The sequence below is a fragment of the Fusarium venenatum genome, assembly GCF_020744135.1.
Source record: "Fusarium venenatum strain MPI-CAGE-CH-0201 chromosome Unknown EDB82scaffold_1, whole genome shotgun sequence".
NCBI classification, from domain to species: Eukaryota; Fungi; Ascomycota; class Sordariomycetes; order Hypocreales; family Nectriaceae; genus Fusarium; species Fusarium venenatum.
The window spans coordinates 6,262,827-6,280,380 of record NW_027072129.1 but is presented as its reverse complement, the minus strand read 5'-3'; the positions used below and the strand labels follow the sequence as shown (position 1 = coordinate 6,280,380).

The following is a 17,554-nucleotide window of genomic DNA, read 5'->3' as shown; positions in this document are numbered from 1 at the left end:
CTCGCCAACCTTACTCTAATAAAGAGATGGTATTGAAATAATGCCACGCCTGCGAGGGACCAAATATTTGACCTGCTTTTATTGCGGCAAGCGATCAAATACTAAATATGACGGCATCACACGCCAGTTTCTATGCCTGTCATGCGATGCGACAAACTACCTCGATCATGTATGAACACTGGTCCTTCATCTTGATGAGTCTCGTTACTGACCGAGAATAGAATGGAGAGATTACGGATCCTCCAGTAGCTACCGAGCGTGAAGCTCCCGCAACCCTATACGCCAATCCTCGACCATCCTCTCCCTCACTTCCCCAAGACAGCATCTTCTGCGCAACATGTCTCAAGAATCAACGACTTTTCACCTCATCCCTGGCACAGTACCTGCCCGACGACCCAAATCACCCGGAATATGCCGAGCTCGAGCGCAACTACTACCGATATCGAAAGGGGTTGGAGGAACGATACCCTCAAGTCTGTGACGAATGCGCCGTACGAGTAGATAGCCAAATTAAACGAGCGGGATACACGGCCAAGACAGATCATTTACGACGGATGATGGAGAAGAGTAGGGGAAGGAAGAGCACCTCTGACAGTAGTGCCCTGAACTGGATTGACAGTCTGGGCAGGGCATTATGGTGGGGAGGATTGACTATGCAAATGTTTTGGCATCTTAGGGCAGTCACTTTCACCTTGCAGCACCAAGATGTTGGGATGTATGACCCTGATGATCAAAGCTGGTCAGCATTAGCTGTAACTGGGTTGTCTAGAGCTGTCGATTTCCTCCCACCGGCAGACTTCTTGATCAATAGTGCTGTTCTCGCAAGCATACTATCGGCATGGTGGAATCCTCAGTTTGTGCAAGTCTTTCGCGGATTCTCCAGACATCTGCTGGGCTTTACGCAGTGGTACTCTTTCCAGGGGCTGATTGTCTTCTTCCGGTTCCTATTCCGTCGGGTCCTTGAAATGGACGGAGGCCATGCGCAGTCACGTAACGCCCAGCTTAGTGCGCATCTGGTCATGTCGGCCGTGATGATCATGGTAAGTCACTCCTTCATACTTATAAAAGTCTGCTAATTCGGCTTAGATATACTCATCTGCAAAGAGATCTATCAAAGTCGACACGACGCCCCTTTTCGGCAACAGCTCTGACACTGCATTTTCGCCAAAACAGCCCAAACTCACCCGAGTGAAGAGGGAAGAGCCAAAAACATTTTCCGATCTGCTGAACGAAGCACTGGATTCACCCACGCCGGCTCCTCAGACTGGCCGATCACAACAATCATCTGTCAGCTCATTCTCGCCACGGCCATATGTACCCAGTAGTCCACTACGCCCCCAAGAAAGCCCCTTAAATCAATTCAACAGTCTAAACGTCACCCCACAAAGGACCCAGGAAGTCGGATGCTCGGACGAAATGGACTGGATCCCTACTGAATCTCATATTAAGCCACAGTCGCAATACCGAGCCTTTCAAAATTCGCCAGCCTTGAATAAACCAAGAAGAGCTTTTGGCGAGTCGCCAGTGAACAACCAAAATCCATTCTGGTACAAAGTTCCTGCCGCTCCAACGACCCCATCTCACCGTTTGCGAAACCCACCCAATGCGCCCATTATAAGGAGTAAGCCCGTGGAGCAGGAGAGCATTTTCTTCCGTGGAGCCGCTAGGAAGAAGGACGAAAATGAGAGAGAGGAGCATGAAGTTGCTTTCAAACCACCCAGCTTTTTCGCGCCCCAGGAAAGTCATGATGAGGCAAGTGGGTTGGCGGATCTTTTAAGCCAGAGCTTCAGTCTAGGCCAAGAACAGAGTGAGCCTGACCAAAGATCAAGAGCACGCTCGTTTGGTGCTGGCGGCCCTGGTACCCCCCAATTTGAGAGACTTGGTGTCGAGTTTATAACTGTCGCTGTTTTGCTTGTTCTTTGGGGCCTGACTGCTGCGTTCCCAATGCCTTTTGGTCGGGAGGTGCAACTTGCTCTGCTGTCTGCAGCTGGAGTAATCGCTCTACGAGTAACAGGCGAAGCAGGTCGAGAACCAAGAGATAGTAGAACCCCCAGCGCGGCGTCATATGTGAGCTCCGCATTGAGTGTGTTTGAGCTTACAGCAGTATGCTGGCTTGCCTGGGAGACATGGCAGGGAAACACAGAAGGTGGTAAATATGGCGTGGGAGTTTTGACAATCATGCTAGGCCATCAGGTTTGGAGTAGTTCGATCTGAGTTTTATACATACCTAAACAGGGCGGACATGTTGTTTTAGGATAAATCACGTACAGGCGTTGGATGAGGAATGAATGAAGCATTGTATGAATATGATGATACCATCTCCTGAGAACCTTGGCTCATATTGAGTGATGCTAGAAACTTGTAAACATCAACCCTTGTCAAATTTATCCCAAAGCAAGCGAGTATCTCATAGAGTCTTATATAAGTCATCTTACGATACAAAAAATATCATCCCTTCTAGAGCGAGCTGCCACTAAAATGAGTTCCCAAAGAGGAAAGTATTCATTGACAGGGTTCCCCGGATCAGCTGACGTTGAATGCCGACCAACCTCGGCATCTTTTACTTTGACTTACATATTCATTGATACAACACCACTCGCTCAGCTGCTTGAACAACAATCTTACAAAATGACAACTTACGAGACCGCTCAAAACCAGTTCATCACTGTAGATGGCATCAAATTCGCCTACAGACGCTTCGGCCAAACCAATGGTGTGCCCCTCACATTACTTATGCACTTTAGGTGAGTATCAATTCAATCTCTGTAGCTTTCAAAGACTAAACAAGAAAGGGGAACAATGGATCATTGGGATCCAGCCCTCATAAATCCCCTCGCTGCTAAGCGACCCATCATCATGATCGATAATGCTGGCGTAGGTCGTTCAGAAGGACAAGTTCCCAAACAGTACTTCTTATGGGCGCAGTACTACATAAATGTTCTGCGAGCACTCGGCGTTGACAAGACTGATGTAATGGGTTTCTCAATGGGCGGATGCGCTGCGCAGCTTGTCGCCCTCAACGGACAAGGTCTTGTACGTCGTCTGATTCTTTGCGGAACCATGCCCAGCAGCGGCGAGGGTACGGTACCAGCACCCGACTTGACACCCTTCAACCTTCTCAGTGGGGCCAAGACAGAGGAGGAGCACAAAAATGCCTTCATGATTAGTATGTTTGGAACATCAGCCAAGAGCAAAGCCGCAGGCGAGGCTGCGTGGAAGAGGATCACAGGGGCGAGGAAGGACAGGACTGGGCATGTTGATCCGGACAATGCTCGGCGACAGGGAATTGCTTTTGCGAAGTTTATGGATCCAAAGCAGGCAAAGGATGCGTCTTATGATCGACTTGAGGAGCTGCGCATACCTGTCTTGATTGCGAACGGTAAGTTGAAGTCATTGTTTGTTGATAACATATGCTGACGCAAACTAGGGAGTGATGATCTTTTGCTACCAACGGAAAACAGCATTGTCATGTGGAGGAAATTGAAGAATGCACAGGCTCAGTTGCATCTATACCCTGATTCTGGACATGGGTTCCTTTATCAGTATGCAGATGAGTTTTCTAAGCTGATCAATGTCTTCTTGGGCGATGAACACAAGGTGTCTAGTCGTCTGTGATAGATTTGATGACATATCAGTCACTAGGATATAAGTCTGATATTCTAGATATTATGGTTGTAAAGATTGTATATATAGTCAACGCCTTCCAAATACCTAAATACAGACCCACAAACTCCTTTTCCTTCTATTCCCTTAGCAACTATCTTACAAATGCCTGACCAGCCATGTAACTACTTTACTTGGTACACTTGCACTTGGGGTCAAACACTACAGGGCAGTCACAGCAGACTTCATCCTTAGCCCAGGTGATGTGAGCACCCCAGTTGTAAACCTGGTTGAGGGTGTTGTACTCTGAAAAAGCCTTCTTGATCTTACCAGTTTTGGGACTCAAGAAGACAAGATCAATGCCATTGCCACGGCCATGGTTTCTACCCTTGGGAACCTCAAAGTCGCCCTTCCAGTAAATGGTAAAGGTGTTGCAACCGTAGGCGACAGCACCCTTGATGAAAGCACTAGGGTCATTGGTCTTTTCAATGTTGCCCGCAATAAGCTCCTTCAGGTTCTTGTAGACGGGAGGATAGTTGTCGTTCTGGCGAGCATATGTTAGCATAATTGTATGACAGTGGAAAGTGAGAGTGCTTACCTTGGCGTACTTGCTAATCTTATTGGAAGACTCAGTCCACCAGATCGACTGAGAATAGAACTTGACATCGTCATTGAAGATGGTCTTTGCGAGATTTCCGCCGTCAGTGATACCTGAAAAAGTAGAGACGTATTTGTTGACGATGGACTCTAGCTTTCCCTTTGAGATGCACTTTGGAGACTGAGTAGTTGCCTTCTTGTCTGTATTCTTGCTGGTGGTTGAGCCAGAGTTGGAAGATGTCTGCTTCTGACCAACAGGCTGGAACTGGTTGGTCTCGGGATGATCATAGTTTCCCCCATAAGCGTTGTAGCCAGCCTTGGGGATGCCGGCAGCAGGGAGGAGGTTGTCGGCCCGGCGGTGGTGGATGCTTGTAGCTGCGGTTGAAATGGCATATGCCAGGACAGAGAGAGCGAGAGAAGCCTTCATGGTGTATGAACTGAGATTTGTATATGTTATACGATATATGTGTGTGCGTCAGAGTAATACTTTTGATTCAAAAGAGTGGATTCGATCTGTAAAAGTAACAAGATCAAGGAACAAGAGAACAAGGAAATTACAAGTTGTTGCGTTGGTAGTTAAAGAGAGACTGAGACAACAACCGCAAACGGGAGAGAGACCTCGCCATCTTATACCTGGGCCCTTATGATCGGCCAATGTTTGTCACTGACAAGAGTCAATTTCTAATGATTCAAAACTCTAGGTTTGAAGCTATGTGGCTCTAGATGCGCTGTACCTTTAATAGTGGGCGTGGCAAAATTCCAGTTGTTCCTGAACTAGACTCGATGCAGCGAATGTGGAATTGGAACTTGAAGAGAGGCGAGAGGGTTAAGCATCATAGGTGATATGATATCGTTGAGCAGAATAACGATATATCCTTTTACAATATGAATGTGAGTTCTTGTAGTAGGTTGTGATAACTATCTCATCTCACTTATACGTGGTTCATGTAAGACAACTCCCACATCTTCAACAATATCCAAGACAAAGAAGACTTGGCATAGTAAGAAGAGAATTTTGTGGCTTGCTCTTAACCTTCATTTGTGGACCATCCCAAGACCTGGCTTACCGTTACAGCCAGAGGCCGTGTAAGTGACTGGCCAGTCGGCTCAGGGACTTTGGAATGCAGTCGCCCATCGCCATCCCCGACTCCATAACACATCCGGAATACATCTACGTCGTCTGTGGAGCTTCGATTTATTCTAGCTTAAGAGTTCAAGGTTCCTTTGGCTCCAGGATTGGCTTCTGGTTTTTGAGATCTGTGGAAATGGTGAGGCGTAGTCTGTGTTCTGAGAATCGACATGAAGACTTTTCTGGAAGTTTTGGTGTTATGGTGACGGCTGTGGAGTGAGAGTTTTCTCAAATCTTTCTCTTAGACGCGGATGGCACTGCGGGAGAGAAGGGAACGGGAGAGATGACAGCTTGAACCAAATAGCCATGGCGCTTTATTCAACCTAGGAGACCTAAGAGAAACGAAGGCGACAAGGTCGGCATTCATTAAAAGTATTCATTTATTTCTTAGTCATATGTATCATACTAGATTTAGCTCTCGAACGGTGTCTCGTACGGTTTCTCAGCTTGAGGTGTGATGCGGGCCAAATGCCTACGCTGACCAGAGTGCCAATCCAGAATAGCAGTGTGCTGAACAGATCGGTTGTCCCATACTACAACAGTTCCCTTTGCCCACTTGACGCGGGCATGGAAGTCTGCGCCCCAGGCAATGTGTTCAAAGAGGAAGTTGAGGATAGCGTCAGACTCTTCCTTCTTGAGACCGACAATGCTTCTTGTAACTAGTAACTATGTTAGTAATGTGTTCGGGTACCTCTATAGTGTCACTTACATTGAGGGTTGACATAGAGTGACTTCTCTCCAGTTACTGGGTGTGTTCTCACGATAGGATGCTCGTTCACAACAGGCTCACGACGCTTAACACTACCCTTCTTCACACTGGCATTAACCTGCTCGATGCCAGAGTGCGTTGCCTTGAGTCCATGCAGGAGCTTCTGGAAAGTAGGTGAAAGTCGGTTATAAGCCTCGGCTGTGTTGGCAAAGAGGGTATCACCACCAGTGTCGGGGTTGTCAAGCACGTAGAGGAACGTGGTGCCGGGGGGCTGCTGCTCGTACGTGACATCAGAATGCCAGGCAACAGAGCTCACGCGAGTTTTGAAAAAGTCTTCGTAGGATTTGTCACCCGCACTTCGATGGACGAGATGAATTTCAGGGTGACCCTCAGGAGAACCAGAGGTGGGATGGATGTGGTGACGGCCAAAGTATCCTCCAATCTTGAGAGCTTCGGCGATGGGGAGATCGGCAAAGTCTTGGTTTCGGAAGGCTACGACCTTGCGCTCGGCAACGTAACGAGCGAGTTCATCCTTTCCGGCGTCAGAGAGACTACTTAGTTGAACTCCCTCGATCTCAGTGCCGATTGTTGGAGTGAGGTGAGAGACTTTGGTGTCTGACTTCAAGAGGTTTGAGAAGCTAGGGTCTGCATCTTTGCCGTGTTCATAGTGCTCGAAGGGCTCTAGAGGGGGGTAGACCTGGTCTGGGTTCCAGGTTGGAAGATAGTTGGGATACTGGTATCCAAGTCAATACATGGAGATCAAGTCAACAAGTGCAGGTGACTCACTTTGGCGGCAGCATGACCATCGATGCCCTTTTCTTCGGACTCTCGGATGTATGAAGTAGGGGACAGCTCTTTGTAAGCACCCTCGACATGGCCAGAGTATAGCTTCACTTTTGGTGTTTCCGTGACGGGGTTCGTCGTTGTCTCAACAGCTGAAGGAGCCATTGTGATTTGTTTATGAGATTTGTTATGTAGATCTCAAATGCGTGTCTGGTGCTGTGGAAAAGTGGTCTAGTTGAGAGATAACCGAGTCCTTTATATACACTGCTGACTCTTGATGACTAGACATTCCTTTGTAATGATGTGCCTATTTACAACGCGGGGAAACATGAGCTCAGGAGCTTGTATCCGTCATAGCCACGCACCAATATGATCATAAAGATGATATCGGAACCAATTCTGGCTCGAGAGACATTGCGTGAGTGTGGCATTCGTTACGCTGATCGACTAAGGTATCGGCTTGTGTTTGGGCTCAGAGCACGCAATTCGTGGGATGGGGGTGCAATGCGACCTATGAAATCACTAAAATACCGATAGAGACTACTGAAATCGGATGTCGCAAAAGGTTATTGCGCAATGTTGATACGTGGGATGGAAAACGTTGTGGTGGTTGTCGCAATTTCTAGGGATAGGTCACGCAATGCGACAATTGAGTAGCATCAATGCAGCTGGTTGATGTCTCGGATATATCATAGTTACATAAGCCCGATTTGCATCATATATTATTTGTATTTGACTTCATCAGATTTTGTTTGGTTGAAATATAGATGAGTTACAGTTGGCCAACTTATACCACGGTGCCATCTACTATACCTGGCAGATATTCGAAACTTACACCAGGACAACTCTACTTCAACTCTCATTAGCTATATATTGATACTATCTTATCTATCGTAACTTTTGATAGCATAATTCGGTCAGTTCTAGATCCTTGGTCTTTTTCACGGCCTCTCGGTCGGTTCTAGCAACGATTGGCTCGATCACCATTCTTGGCCAGCACGCCATATCCATCATTATGAGATATCATGAACCCCCCCCCCAATAGACTGCCATTCTAGTCAAAACTCGGTACTTGGTCCCTTACTAGCCATAAGCTGAATACAACTTGGTTTGATATCAACTTACGCAGCCTTATCCAAGGGTCGTTATTGGCTGCCGGAGCAAATGTTGATTTACTCTCACAGGCAATAACTCGACTAGAACCCGTTTAATCGGCTAGAAGCGAACATCTTGGATTAACCATGAATCTTTAGTCTGATGGCCCCTAGTTTTGATACCCTAGTTCGCATATCGGGGGGTCAATGGGTCGCCATGTCTATCAAGTAGTAAAGCACCCATCTTCGCCTAGACTTGAGGTGATTTCCAAAGCTCATCGCGACATTGATAGCCCCGGTTTCGTTTCTTGACTGAGAATCTTAGCAAGTCTAGAGGGGAATTTTTCAGCCATGCAGTTAAAGTCCAAACCAGAAGGGGAGCTCAATCACTTATAAGTCACCCATGCATCCGTCAACATCCATCCATTCTCAGACATCTCCGCGGCATCTTTCCAACACCTTCCTGTCTTTGGGAAATAGAAGACCTCAGCTATTATTAGTACATTGTACTATCCTCCACAATGGCTGCCAGCGATGATGGTCATAAGACCACAAAGGTGCTTGACGTCAAGGGCCATGACCAATCTCCTCTTGACAGCGGCGATGAATCTGGTTCCTCGTCGATCGAGCATCCCTTTTCGGATCCTGATATCGCCGACCGTTGGAGAAAGGTCTACGAAAAGGCCGAGTATGAGAACCGTCACCGGTTTGATCCCAGCTTTACTTGGACGGAAAGCGAGGAGAAGAAACTCATTCGAAAGGTGATTTATCCTGCTGAATACTTGAGAAAGCTTTTCAAGTTTCCATCTCAGTCATGAATATCTGCTAATGCTTGTATAGATCGACTTCCGAATTTGTCTATGGGCGTGGGTCATGTTCCTCTCCCTAGACTTCCACCGTCGAAACATTAACCGTGCTATTTCCGATAACATGGTAAGTAAACATTCATCTTCATATCTATTGGGTCAAAACTGATCATCGTTTATAGCTACCAGAGATTGGCATGAACACCAATGACTTCAACTATGGCCAAACAGTCAGTACTCTTTCTCTCCTGTAGTAACACTCAAATCATTAACACAAATGACCCAGATCTTCCTAGTCTGCTTCCTCTCTGCCGAACTCCCCAGCGGTTTGATCAGCAAGAAACTCGGTGCCGATCGATGGATTCCATTCCTCATCTGCTGCTGGTCCCTAGTATCGGGCTCACAGGCTGCGCTCCAGAGTAGGAGTGCTTACTTTGCCATCAAGGCTCTTTTGGGTCTTTTGATGGGTGGATTCATCCCGTGAGTCTAGTCTTACTTAACCTTACTAGTGGCAGTGTCTAACAAGTATAGTGATATCGTCCTTTGGCTCACCTACTTCTACAAGTCCAACGAGCTTCCCATCAGGCTAGCCTTCTTCTGGACCGCTCTCAGTACCAGCAACATCGTTGGTTCTCTGCTTGCTGCCGGTATTCTCCAGATGAGAGGTGTTCTGGGATGGGGTGGCTGGCGATGGCTGTAAGTGCCTGATACTATCTAGTTTTCGAAACCGATGCTAACTCTCGTCAAGATTCCTCCTTGAGGCAATTGCTACCTTCATTATCGGTCTCTTTTCTTGGGTCCTCATGCCTCCGGGCCCATGCCAAACCAAGAGTTGGTTCCGTGGCAAAGATGGCTGGTTCAACGAGCGCGAGGAGTACATCATGGTGAACAGACTTCTTCGCGATGATCCCAGCAAGGGTGATATGAACAACCGGTATGGCGAACGACATCCAAACTATTGAGCTCCTACTAACATCATAACAGAGAAGCTGTCAACCTTTCCAAGCTCTGGAAGGCCGTCAAGGACTGGGAGCAGTATCCATTGTACATCATTGGTCTCATGGTCTACATTCCTCCTTCGCCTTTCAACACTTATCTCTCCTTCATCCTTCGTCAGATCGGCTTCTCCGTCTTCCAGGCCAATCTTCTCGCCATCCCCTCCCAGTTTCTCTTCGCAGTCAACTTGCTCATCATTACCTGGCTCTCAGGCCGCGTCAAGGAGCGAAGCATCCTCTCATCTATTTCAAACATCTGGATCTTCCCCTGGGTTCTCGCCTTGGTTGTCCTTCCCGCTGACATCTCCCCATGGGTTCGATACGCTCTCATCACCGGTCTTCTCAGTTACCCCTACTGCCACGCTATCCTCGTGGGATGGAACGCCAAGAACAGCAACAGTGTGCGCACGAGAGCCATCAGTGCCGCTCTATACAACATGACCGTGCAGAGTGGTAACATTGCTGCGTCCAACATCTTCCGTGAAGATGATCAGCCTTTGTACCGTCGAGGAAACAGGGTGATCCTTGGTATCACTTGTGTTAATATTGTTCTGTTCTACTTGGCCAAATGGTTTTATATCTGGCGAAACCAGGTTCGCGATAGAAGATGGAATGCTTTGACCAAGGAGCAGCAGCAAGATTATCGTCTTAACACCAAGGACGAGGGTCAACAACGCATGGACTTTAGATTCGTCCACTAGACGGCACGAGAGCTACATCTCCTGATTATGTAACATCTGAGTCGGAAGATAAGAAAACCTGTCACTCATTAGAGGTGGCAGGCTATAGACTTGGGAAGCTATGCAGCACTACAAAAGAGTCTGGTATATGTTGCTAAGCTAGACTAGATAGCCAAAAGATAGAACACAAGATTTGCATAATAAAGATATGCTTAAAAAACACGCTATTCGTTTTGTCTCGTAACAGCGGCGATGATGTGGCTCTGACTGGATCGACTGGCCAAATCACCTTCGCAAGCAAGATCTATATATACAACAATTCCCTATATTGCCATGCATCTCCATTACAGCAGCCCGTACATTTCGAGTGCCGTATTCCATTGCTGTTCTGAGTGAACAACGCCGGTAGCAGCTCCAATATCAGCGACGACGCCGGTGAGCCCCTCAATCCGCTTCTCTAATTTTTCATTATTCTCAGTCGATTTTTCGAGCATCGCCTCCAAACGCTCCAACTTGGACTGCATCATGTCCACTTCTCTAGCACGATCCTCCTTCAAAGTGGCGGTTGTGGTGCTCATCTGGGCCTCCAAACTCTCCAGTTTTTGGTGCAAGGAGCGACCAGTTGTTGCTTCATTTTCCTCAAGTGACTTCCAAACATCTTGCCGGAACGTGTCAAACTTTGCTCTAGAGTCGGATAGATGCTCGGCAAATTGGGAAACAAGCGTGTCGAGGGCTTTGTTGGCTTCTGCCTTGGCCGTCTCGGTGTTTGCCAACTCTAATTCTTGATTTGACCTGGCAAAGTTATGGTTGGATTCGCGAAGGCTTTCGATTTCGGCCGTGACCCTATTTCTTGATTCGATTATCTGCAAACCCCAGGTCTCAATATCGCGAATTATACTGATGCCATTTTCACGCAGTTGCGTGTGCTCGTTTTCAGGCCCGTCCAGGCTAATTACATAGCCGCCTAACTGATGGTAGCGTTGTAAGATTTGCTCAAGAGCCCCAGTGTGGTTGGTGAGGTGTCCGTAAGTCGCATTGATAGGTTCCACAAACGTATTAACATGAGGGGAAGACGGCTTTGATAGGAGCGATGCCCATACAGCTGAGGAGACTGGGCTGGGCCTTGGTGCGATATCATCTCCAACTTGGTCAATGTTCCGCTTTCTGGGAGTGGGCCTGCTTGTTGCCGTGCTCCATGGACTTGGGGGGAAGACACCACTACGCCTGCTGGCTGAGGTATTGCTGGAAAGTCTGCTGTTGTGAGACTGGTCGGTCACGGAGCTACCGGTAAGTCCAGCGTCCGTGAGATCAATGCTGGTGAAATTATTGCTAGGGAGCCCATTGCTGGCCGTAGTGTTGGCGGCGGTAACGGTATCTTCCAATAAATAAATTCCATCGCAACCCTCCCCGGGTCCAAGACTGCTATTGATGGTCATAGAATCGTGAGCCTGTCTGAGGTTTGAGTCTGGAGTTTCTTGAGCAACGTTGGTGGTGGTGTCAGGGTCGAAGTTTGAGATAACGTTTATAGTAGAGTCTGGCTGGTGTAGGGATTCTCGATTCTGGACAGGACCGCTGGCTTCGGGTTTGTTAGATTGGGGATTTGCCCGAGGTTGTTTAAAACTAGATCTAGAAGGGCAATTGATGGCGCTTTCTGCCTGGGCCTGCCTTGCGCTGTCTCTTGACCTAGTCGTTCCGTGTTGAGGGTGAGGAGACTGGCTATGATTGTTTGTTGGAATTCCCGGAGGAGGGGCGGCTCCGAAGATATTACCGCTTCGCCAGCTACTGGTTTTTGGCCCGGAACTGGTGGTATTGGTGAAACATCTCCTTGTATTCCAAAATACTGGCACTGGCGCTGGCGCTGATACTTCTACCTCTTCGGGGACTCGGTGGTTTTCGAGTCCTTCTCCTTCTTGTCGTTGTACTTGTTGTTGTACTTGTTGTTGCACTTGTTGTTGCACTTGTTGTTGCACTTGTTGTTCTTGTTCTGGTACTCGTTGTCCTTCTTCTGATAGTTGTTGCTCTTCTTCAGTTTCTTCATTTTCCTCTTCTTCATGTTCGCTTGTAGCTCGCCTTGACCTTGACTGTCCTCTTCTATTACTTTGAGCTGATGTTCTAATAGTTGGCCCCCGTTTGTTGAATTGCATGGTTGTGATATCTGATTTAGGATACTTCTCCTGAATCCTCTTGCCAAAAGTCGAATTTATTACCTGATCCTTTCCAAAAAGGATAAGAGCTGCGACAAGATGACCCCAAGTGAGATCTTTATGTTGCACTTTCTTCCCAATATAATGATTGTATAGTTTGCCTGCCGGTTCCTTTTTCAGCTTTCGTGAGATCTTACTCCACTCATCTTCATCTTCCTCGAACTTGCGCTCTTGCAGCTGCCATTGTTCCAGGAATTCATTCCAGTAACCCTTCTCCTCGTCGGTTGCTGTTGCTGGCAAGGCTAACCAACCTGGAGGGGGTTTTACTGCATTGACCATGTTCGCCTGGGTTGTTGTAAGAGTATCTGATGAGTAGAAAGATCTGTTGTTGTGTTTTTGAATGATGTTTTGAAACCGACTGAGATCGACAAGGGGGTTTGGAAATGGAAAGCCCAATAAGCCTTGGCTAATCTTCAATGGGTCCCATATATATATCCTGATTTAGAGGTGTAGGTTAAGTGCCTTGGTCGTGTACTTATGGACAGTGGAAACGTAACAGTGTGACAATTCAAAAGGTATGAGTGTTTTGAGATGAATGTATAATCATATAATTGTATTGCGGGGTAGTTTTGTTCTTGAAGAAGATTGATGAAAGATAAAGAATGGAAGTGAAAGTGAAAGTGAAAGTGAAAATGAGAATGAAAATGAGAATGAAAGATGAAAAGTCGGTGATGAAATGAGGTGGAGAGTTTTGAGTACCGCGCCACCAGAATACAGTAGAGTTCCACACATGTATATACAGTCAAGTTATCAGCAGGGGGTGCAAATGTTATTCCAGGTACTTAAATCAGTGTCCAATCCTCTACAATATCTATCTGGATCACCCTAGTATTATCTCCATTGATATACCTACTTATACTGGCCCTTTTTAATTGCGCTCTGGCAAATAAATGAATTAAAAAAGGAACAGAGGTTCCATAGTTAAGATAGCAATAGGTTCTCAGAAGACTGTGCGCTGTTACTTAGTCGTCAAGCCGCAGCCCGGTTTGACATACGCAACTGTGTCTCATCATCAGTAGCTTTTCTTCATTAGGTAAAGATTTTCTTAGCAAACAGGGCGAATCTTCAATGAAGATACCGTTAATCCACTAAACGTCTACCATTTTGGTACGCACGCGGTGCAGAGACAAAGTGTAGTTTGTTACATATGATGATATCCAGATGGGCGAGGGTGGGATAAAACTCAACGAAGTACAGCTGCAACAGTAAACAATCATGTCAATCTAGAACCCCCTCAAAAAGATATTGCATCACTATTGACTTATTCTATGCCGTGCCAGTTTATTTTTCGATTAGTTGAAGCTTGTTTTTCGAAGGATAGATGGGATAGGTTGAGTTAACACCAGTAGAGTTCGCCTGACTCATATGTAGTCGTGCAACTACTATGTAGCTCCATCTTTAGCGCCAAACCTTCGAGCCAACTGTTTGTAGGGAATATAAACTACTACGACGGACCGTTTGTCAACAACCCCCCCAACTACAACAGTCTCTAGACTGTTCATCTTCCGTAGTATAGTGGTCAGTATGCAAGCTTGTCACGCTTGAGACCCGGGTTCAATTCCCGGCGGGAGAGATCCAGCCATCTGTGATACGCAGGTCTTCATTTTTTTTTTGCTTTTTTGAAGCTTCTATCAATCAACCATCTCAATCATAATTCCCTTTTCGCAGCGTCATTACATATGTGAGTTACTATAAAATACACTCCCTGTGATAATGCTATAAGTAAAAAAGAGCAAATCACTAAATGCCGGGTATCGACGAGTAGTATAAAATAAGCGAAATCGTCCTTTCCTCCAAAAACACACATAGAATACTATAACACAATGGGCCTTCCCCCGTTCGTTGCTAAGCCATTTCATCTCGTCATCCAACTGCTACAATGCCGTGAAACCGCCAGGCAATAAATAATGCACCGCCCGCACCAAAAACCACCTTGTCATAAGCCGTCTCCATTATCGTGCAAATACCTTGACCACGCCGTCGCCGCCAGCACTGACAACCCATTTTCCGTCTTGACTCCAAACGCAGGCGCAGATACCCTCGCCGCGCATCACTCGGTGACTTGTCACTTCTTGTGTACACGTCCTCTTTTCGAGACTCCAGAAGCGGAGTGAGGCATCGTGGCCGGCACTGACGAGTTCACGTCCGTCGGGGCTGAGAGATAGGCTGGAGATGGCATCTGGGTGGGCAATCATGTTGTATGTACATTGGCCTGAACATTTATTAGTTATTGTTTCTCGTATCAATGCAAAACACTTACCGCTGTTAGCATCGAAGAACCGGATGAAGCGATCTTCGTGGCCAGAAATGATGGTACCCTCTACACCTGAGCCAGCCATTGATCTTCCACCGCCAGTGGCGCCTGAGCTGGCATCTTCCTCGCCCATAGCGCCGCTGTGATTCTGGTTGGCCTGGTCAAGACCCATTGTTGTCGCCACGACAGCGTTGACGCCGGTCTTGATCGTCTGGTCGTATGTCTCGGAGCTATCCATCGTGCCAATTTGTTCACCAGTTCGTGTATCGTAAACAATAATGGCGGCATCCGAATAGGAGACAACAAATGATTCGCCAGTAGTACCCAGAGGTGCAATGCACGTCGGGCTAGCTGTAGAACCGTCCGAACGCGAAATATTATGGATAAGGGTGTGGTTGAAGGGCGAGTTCGATGCAATAGTAGCCTGAGGAGTGTTGGGGAACGCGCTGCCAGAGCTCATCGAGTTACCGCGGACTCTACCTCCGCGGCCAGTCATGGCTCGGTTCGTTCCAGGTTGTGGTGAGCTCAACTGAGGAGGCGCGCTGACTGACCATAAGCGAACACTGCCGTCTGCACCACCCGACGCAACCAAGATGCGATCAGTGTTGCCGTAAGGACTTGAGCTTCCGAATATTTGACCAAGAGTTGCTGGAAGGACACAAATAGCCCACACAGCATCTGTATGGCCTTCGAGAGTTGCTTTGGGATCAACCCTTCCACGTTCCCAAACTCTAATAGTTGCATCTTGGCCACCAGAGAATATCCAGCCATCGCCAATTGCGCGACCTCCAGTCGAGAAGTTTGGTGAAGGAGACCATGACGTCAAGCAAAGGATCGCTCCCGAGTGACCACGGTGCGTAAAGTTGGCTGTGACATCAAGATCCGACGCCGTGTGCGCAAGACTTCCAGCATGGCCGTCTAACCTGGGAATGTGGAAACGCTTGATCATACCATCGTCTCCACCAGTACAGATTTCTGGCTCTCCTGGACTGCCGCCCCCAGAGAATATAATCGTTCGAACAGTATCAAGATGGCCTCGTAATCCGAATCTGAGCTTGAAGTTACCACTCTCAGCCTTTTGCGCAGCCAAAGCTAGTTCATGGTCGGCACTCCGTCGTCTAGACATGGAGCCTTTCCTTCGGTGGGAGCTGTCTCGTCGGCTCGGGGATTTGGGCAAGTTGTCAGCAGCAGGAAAGGCATCCGTATCGGGTCTATTTGGTTGAGATTGGTTAGATTGGGAGTTCCCAGGTTCAGGGAATGTGCCCTCTGGAAAGTCCCATCCATCGTTCTCTGGTGGCGCAGAGTGCTTCTCTCTGAGCTCAGCAGAATCCTCCATTCCACCTAGAACTTCCGCTGCATGGTTTGCCGGAGTAACTTGCTCTTCAACCGGTCGAGAGGTTACAGATACAGGGGCGGGCCAGTCGTTGTTGTTTTGGTACATAACAGGGGGGTGTTCAGCCGATGAACGAACCATGGGTTGAGGCTGTAGTTCTTGTTGTTTCTGAGCAAAGTGCTGCTGCTGGTTCTGTGCATGAGGTACGTGGTTCTGCTGGGGCATTCTCGAGTTCATGTCCTGTACATGGTTTTGGGCATTTCGCGTGGGTAGCTGGAACTGTCGCTCCATAGGTTGGGGCGCGGGCATGCCGAATGCCTCAACCTCTCGCAGATCCTCCATAATCGGTAGCGGGGGAGACTCTCGAGGCGGTTGCGGGTTTGCGGGGGTAATCATAAGGTACATAAATTCGGATTGGCATTGGTCGAGGAAGGTCTTGAGATCCTGTCGCTGAGCTTCCTCGTCACCTCGGTCAAGCTTCTCGTAGTTAACGCCATCGACACCAGGAATAGGCATTTCCTCTAAAGAAGCTATAGCAGCGTTAGTACATCAAACCATTATGTTAGGGGTATTGCTCACATCGTAGCTTCTCCTGGATCTTTGCAGTGCGGTCGTTTTTAGCAGCCGTTTCCGCATCGACAGCCTCCTGTCCTTGGAGCTGAGCCGTCTGCTCCTTGACCTTGCGCTCCAGCATGGTAACGTACTTCCTAAGCACGCGCTGTGTGGCATCAGCCCTCCGCGCCTGACCCTCGAGGTTGGCAATGCGGCCCTTCATCTCCTGCTTCTCGATCTCCCACGAGTTCCTATCACGCTCATGTCGATGCCATTCGGTCTGCAAGAAGCGCATAACACCCTGAAGTGTGTATTCGGTGGCCTGGGGCAGGTTGGAGCCGTTGCCCTGCATCATAGGCCCCATCTCCATTCCGCCCACGCCGTTGCCAGCATTTGGGCCCATCACAGCGCGCCTCTCTCAATTGGGCGGGTGCATGGAGATCCGGGTCGGTATGGGAAAGATAGCGTTGACGGCGAGCGAGTGCCGGTTCGAAATCGGACAAGCTCAGTGCGGTGGACTTTGATGTGAAGAAGTGACGAAGCGAAGCGAGGCTAGGCTAGGCTAGAGGTTGGAAGTTTCGTGCGCAAAAGATTCAAGGAATCTTTGTACGTGTTATCGTCTCAGTAGATATTCGGCCTTGGACCGGCTGTAAGGACAGACAAAGTCGTTATGTAGTTGTTTGGTCTATGTTGGTTGTAAGTCGGAAAAAAATCGACGTCAGGTCGGGTGCTGCTAAAGAAAGCAAGCTTGCCAGTCCAGGTACTTGGAGGTGCATCTGTTGTGCTGTCCTGTATGTCGGGTACTGTACTTCCAC

The 17,554-nt window shown here is 47.9% G+C and overlaps 7 protein-coding genes and 1 non-coding gene across 8 annotated transcripts; 4 read left to right on the top strand and 4 right to left on the bottom strand.

Annotated features, from left to right (window-relative positions):
* Positions 1 to 40: 40 nt before the first annotated feature.
* On the top strand, positions 41 to 2,232 carry EDB82DRAFT_551277 (Ima1 N-terminal domain-containing protein; the record flags this gene model as incomplete). The annotated part of the gene is made up of 3 exons (XM_025730036.2): positions 41 to 169; positions 222 to 1,040; positions 1,087 to 2,232. 3 exons carry the CDS (start codon positions 41 to 43, stop codon positions 2,212 to 2,214), a joined length of 2,076 nt encoding a protein of 691 aa, XP_025589202.1. The 3' UTR covers positions 2,215 to 2,232.
* Positions 2,233 to 2,587: 355 nt separating this feature from the next.
* Positions 2,588 to 3,744, top strand: EDB82DRAFT_488112 (Alpha/Beta hydrolase protein). Its single transcript, XM_025730037.2, has 3 exons — positions 2,588 to 2,744; positions 2,793 to 3,379; positions 3,428 to 3,744. The coding sequence occupies exons 1-3, from the start codon at positions 2,629 to 2,631 to the stop codon at positions 3,613 to 3,615; spliced, it is 891 nt and encodes a 296-aa protein (XP_025589203.1). The 5' UTR covers positions 2,588 to 2,628; the 3' UTR covers positions 3,616 to 3,744.
* Positions 3,745 to 4,627, bottom strand: EDB82DRAFT_533140 (uncharacterized protein; the record flags this gene model as incomplete). The annotated part of the gene is made up of 2 exons (XM_025730038.2): positions 3,745 to 4,147; positions 4,202 to 4,627. 2 exons carry the CDS (start codon positions 4,625 to 4,627, stop codon positions 3,794 to 3,796), a joined length of 780 nt encoding a protein of 259 aa, XP_025589204.1. The 3' UTR covers positions 3,745 to 3,793.
* Positions 4,628 to 5,740: 1,113 nt separating this feature from the next.
* On the bottom strand, positions 5,741 to 6,986 carry EDB82DRAFT_533139 (uncharacterized protein; the record flags this gene model as incomplete). The annotated part of the gene is made up of 3 exons (XM_025730039.1): positions 5,741 to 5,988; positions 6,039 to 6,771; positions 6,825 to 6,986. 3 exons carry the CDS (start codon positions 6,984 to 6,986, stop codon positions 5,741 to 5,743), a joined length of 1,143 nt encoding a protein of 380 aa, XP_025589205.1.
* Positions 6,987 to 8,436: 1,450 nt separating this feature from the next.
* EDB82DRAFT_424000 (major facilitator superfamily domain-containing protein) lies at positions 8,437 to 10,417 on the top strand (the record flags this gene model as incomplete). The annotated part of the gene is made up of 7 exons (XM_025730040.1): positions 8,437 to 8,676; positions 8,756 to 8,848; positions 8,904 to 8,951; positions 9,008 to 9,201; positions 9,253 to 9,417; positions 9,470 to 9,655; positions 9,706 to 10,417. The coding sequence occupies 7 exons, from the start codon at positions 8,437 to 8,439 to the stop codon at positions 10,415 to 10,417; spliced, it is 1,638 nt and encodes a 545-aa protein (XP_025589206.1).
* A 118-nt stretch (positions 10,418 to 10,535) lies between these two features.
* EDB82DRAFT_533137 (uncharacterized protein) lies at positions 10,536 to 13,271 on the bottom strand. The gene has a single exon (XM_025730041.2). The coding sequence runs from the start codon at positions 12,877 to 12,879 to the stop codon at positions 10,741 to 10,743; it is 2,139 nt and encodes a 712-aa protein (XP_025589207.1). The 5' UTR covers positions 12,880 to 13,271; the 3' UTR covers positions 10,536 to 10,740.
* An 830-nt stretch (positions 13,272 to 14,101) lies between these two features.
* On the top strand, positions 14,102 to 14,173 carry EDB82DRAFT_t53. Its single transcript has one exon. It is a non-coding gene; the product is annotated as a tRNA-Asp (tRNA).
* EDB82DRAFT_488104 (WD40-repeat-containing domain protein) lies at positions 14,102 to 17,504 on the bottom strand. Its single transcript, XM_025730045.2, has 3 exons — positions 16,767 to 17,504; positions 14,861 to 16,717; positions 14,102 to 14,812 (listed from the first exon to the last, which is right to left on the bottom strand). Exons 1-3 carry the CDS (start codon positions 17,140 to 17,142, stop codon positions 14,553 to 14,555), a joined length of 2,493 nt encoding a protein of 830 aa, XP_025589208.1. The 5' UTR covers positions 17,143 to 17,504; the 3' UTR covers positions 14,102 to 14,552.
* Between the last annotated feature and the right edge of the window lie 50 nt (positions 17,505 to 17,554).

Bases quoted from the DNA above. Each gene is read 5' to 3' on its own strand.
- EDB82DRAFT_488112 (XM_025730037.2), top strand. From the start codon at position 2,629: ATGACAACTTACGAGACCGCTCAAAACCAGTTCATCACTGTAGATGGC. The intron at 2,745-2,792 runs GTGAGTATCAAT...TAAACAAGAAAG, and splicing joins ACATTACTTATGCACTTTAG to GGGAACAATGGATCATTGGG. The intron at 3,380-3,427 runs GTAAGTTGAAGT...GACGCAAACTAG, and splicing joins ACCTGTCTTGATTGCGAACG to GGAGTGATGATCTTTTGCTA.
- EDB82DRAFT_533137 (XM_025730041.2), bottom strand. From the start codon at position 12,879: ATGGTCAATGCAGTAAAACCCCCTCCAGGTTGGTTAGCCTTGCCAGCA.
- EDB82DRAFT_488104 (XM_025730045.2), bottom strand. From the start codon at position 17,142: ATGGGCCCAAATGCTGGCAACGGCGTGGGCGGAATGGAGATGGGGCCT. The intron at 16,718-16,766 runs GTGAGCAATACC...ACGCTGCTATAG, and splicing joins GATCCAGGAGAAGCTACGAT to CTTCTTTAGAGGAAATGCCT. The intron at 14,813-14,860 runs GTAAGTGTTTTG...ATAAATGTTCAG, and splicing joins GTTCTTCGATGCTAACAGCG to GCCAATGTACATACAACATG.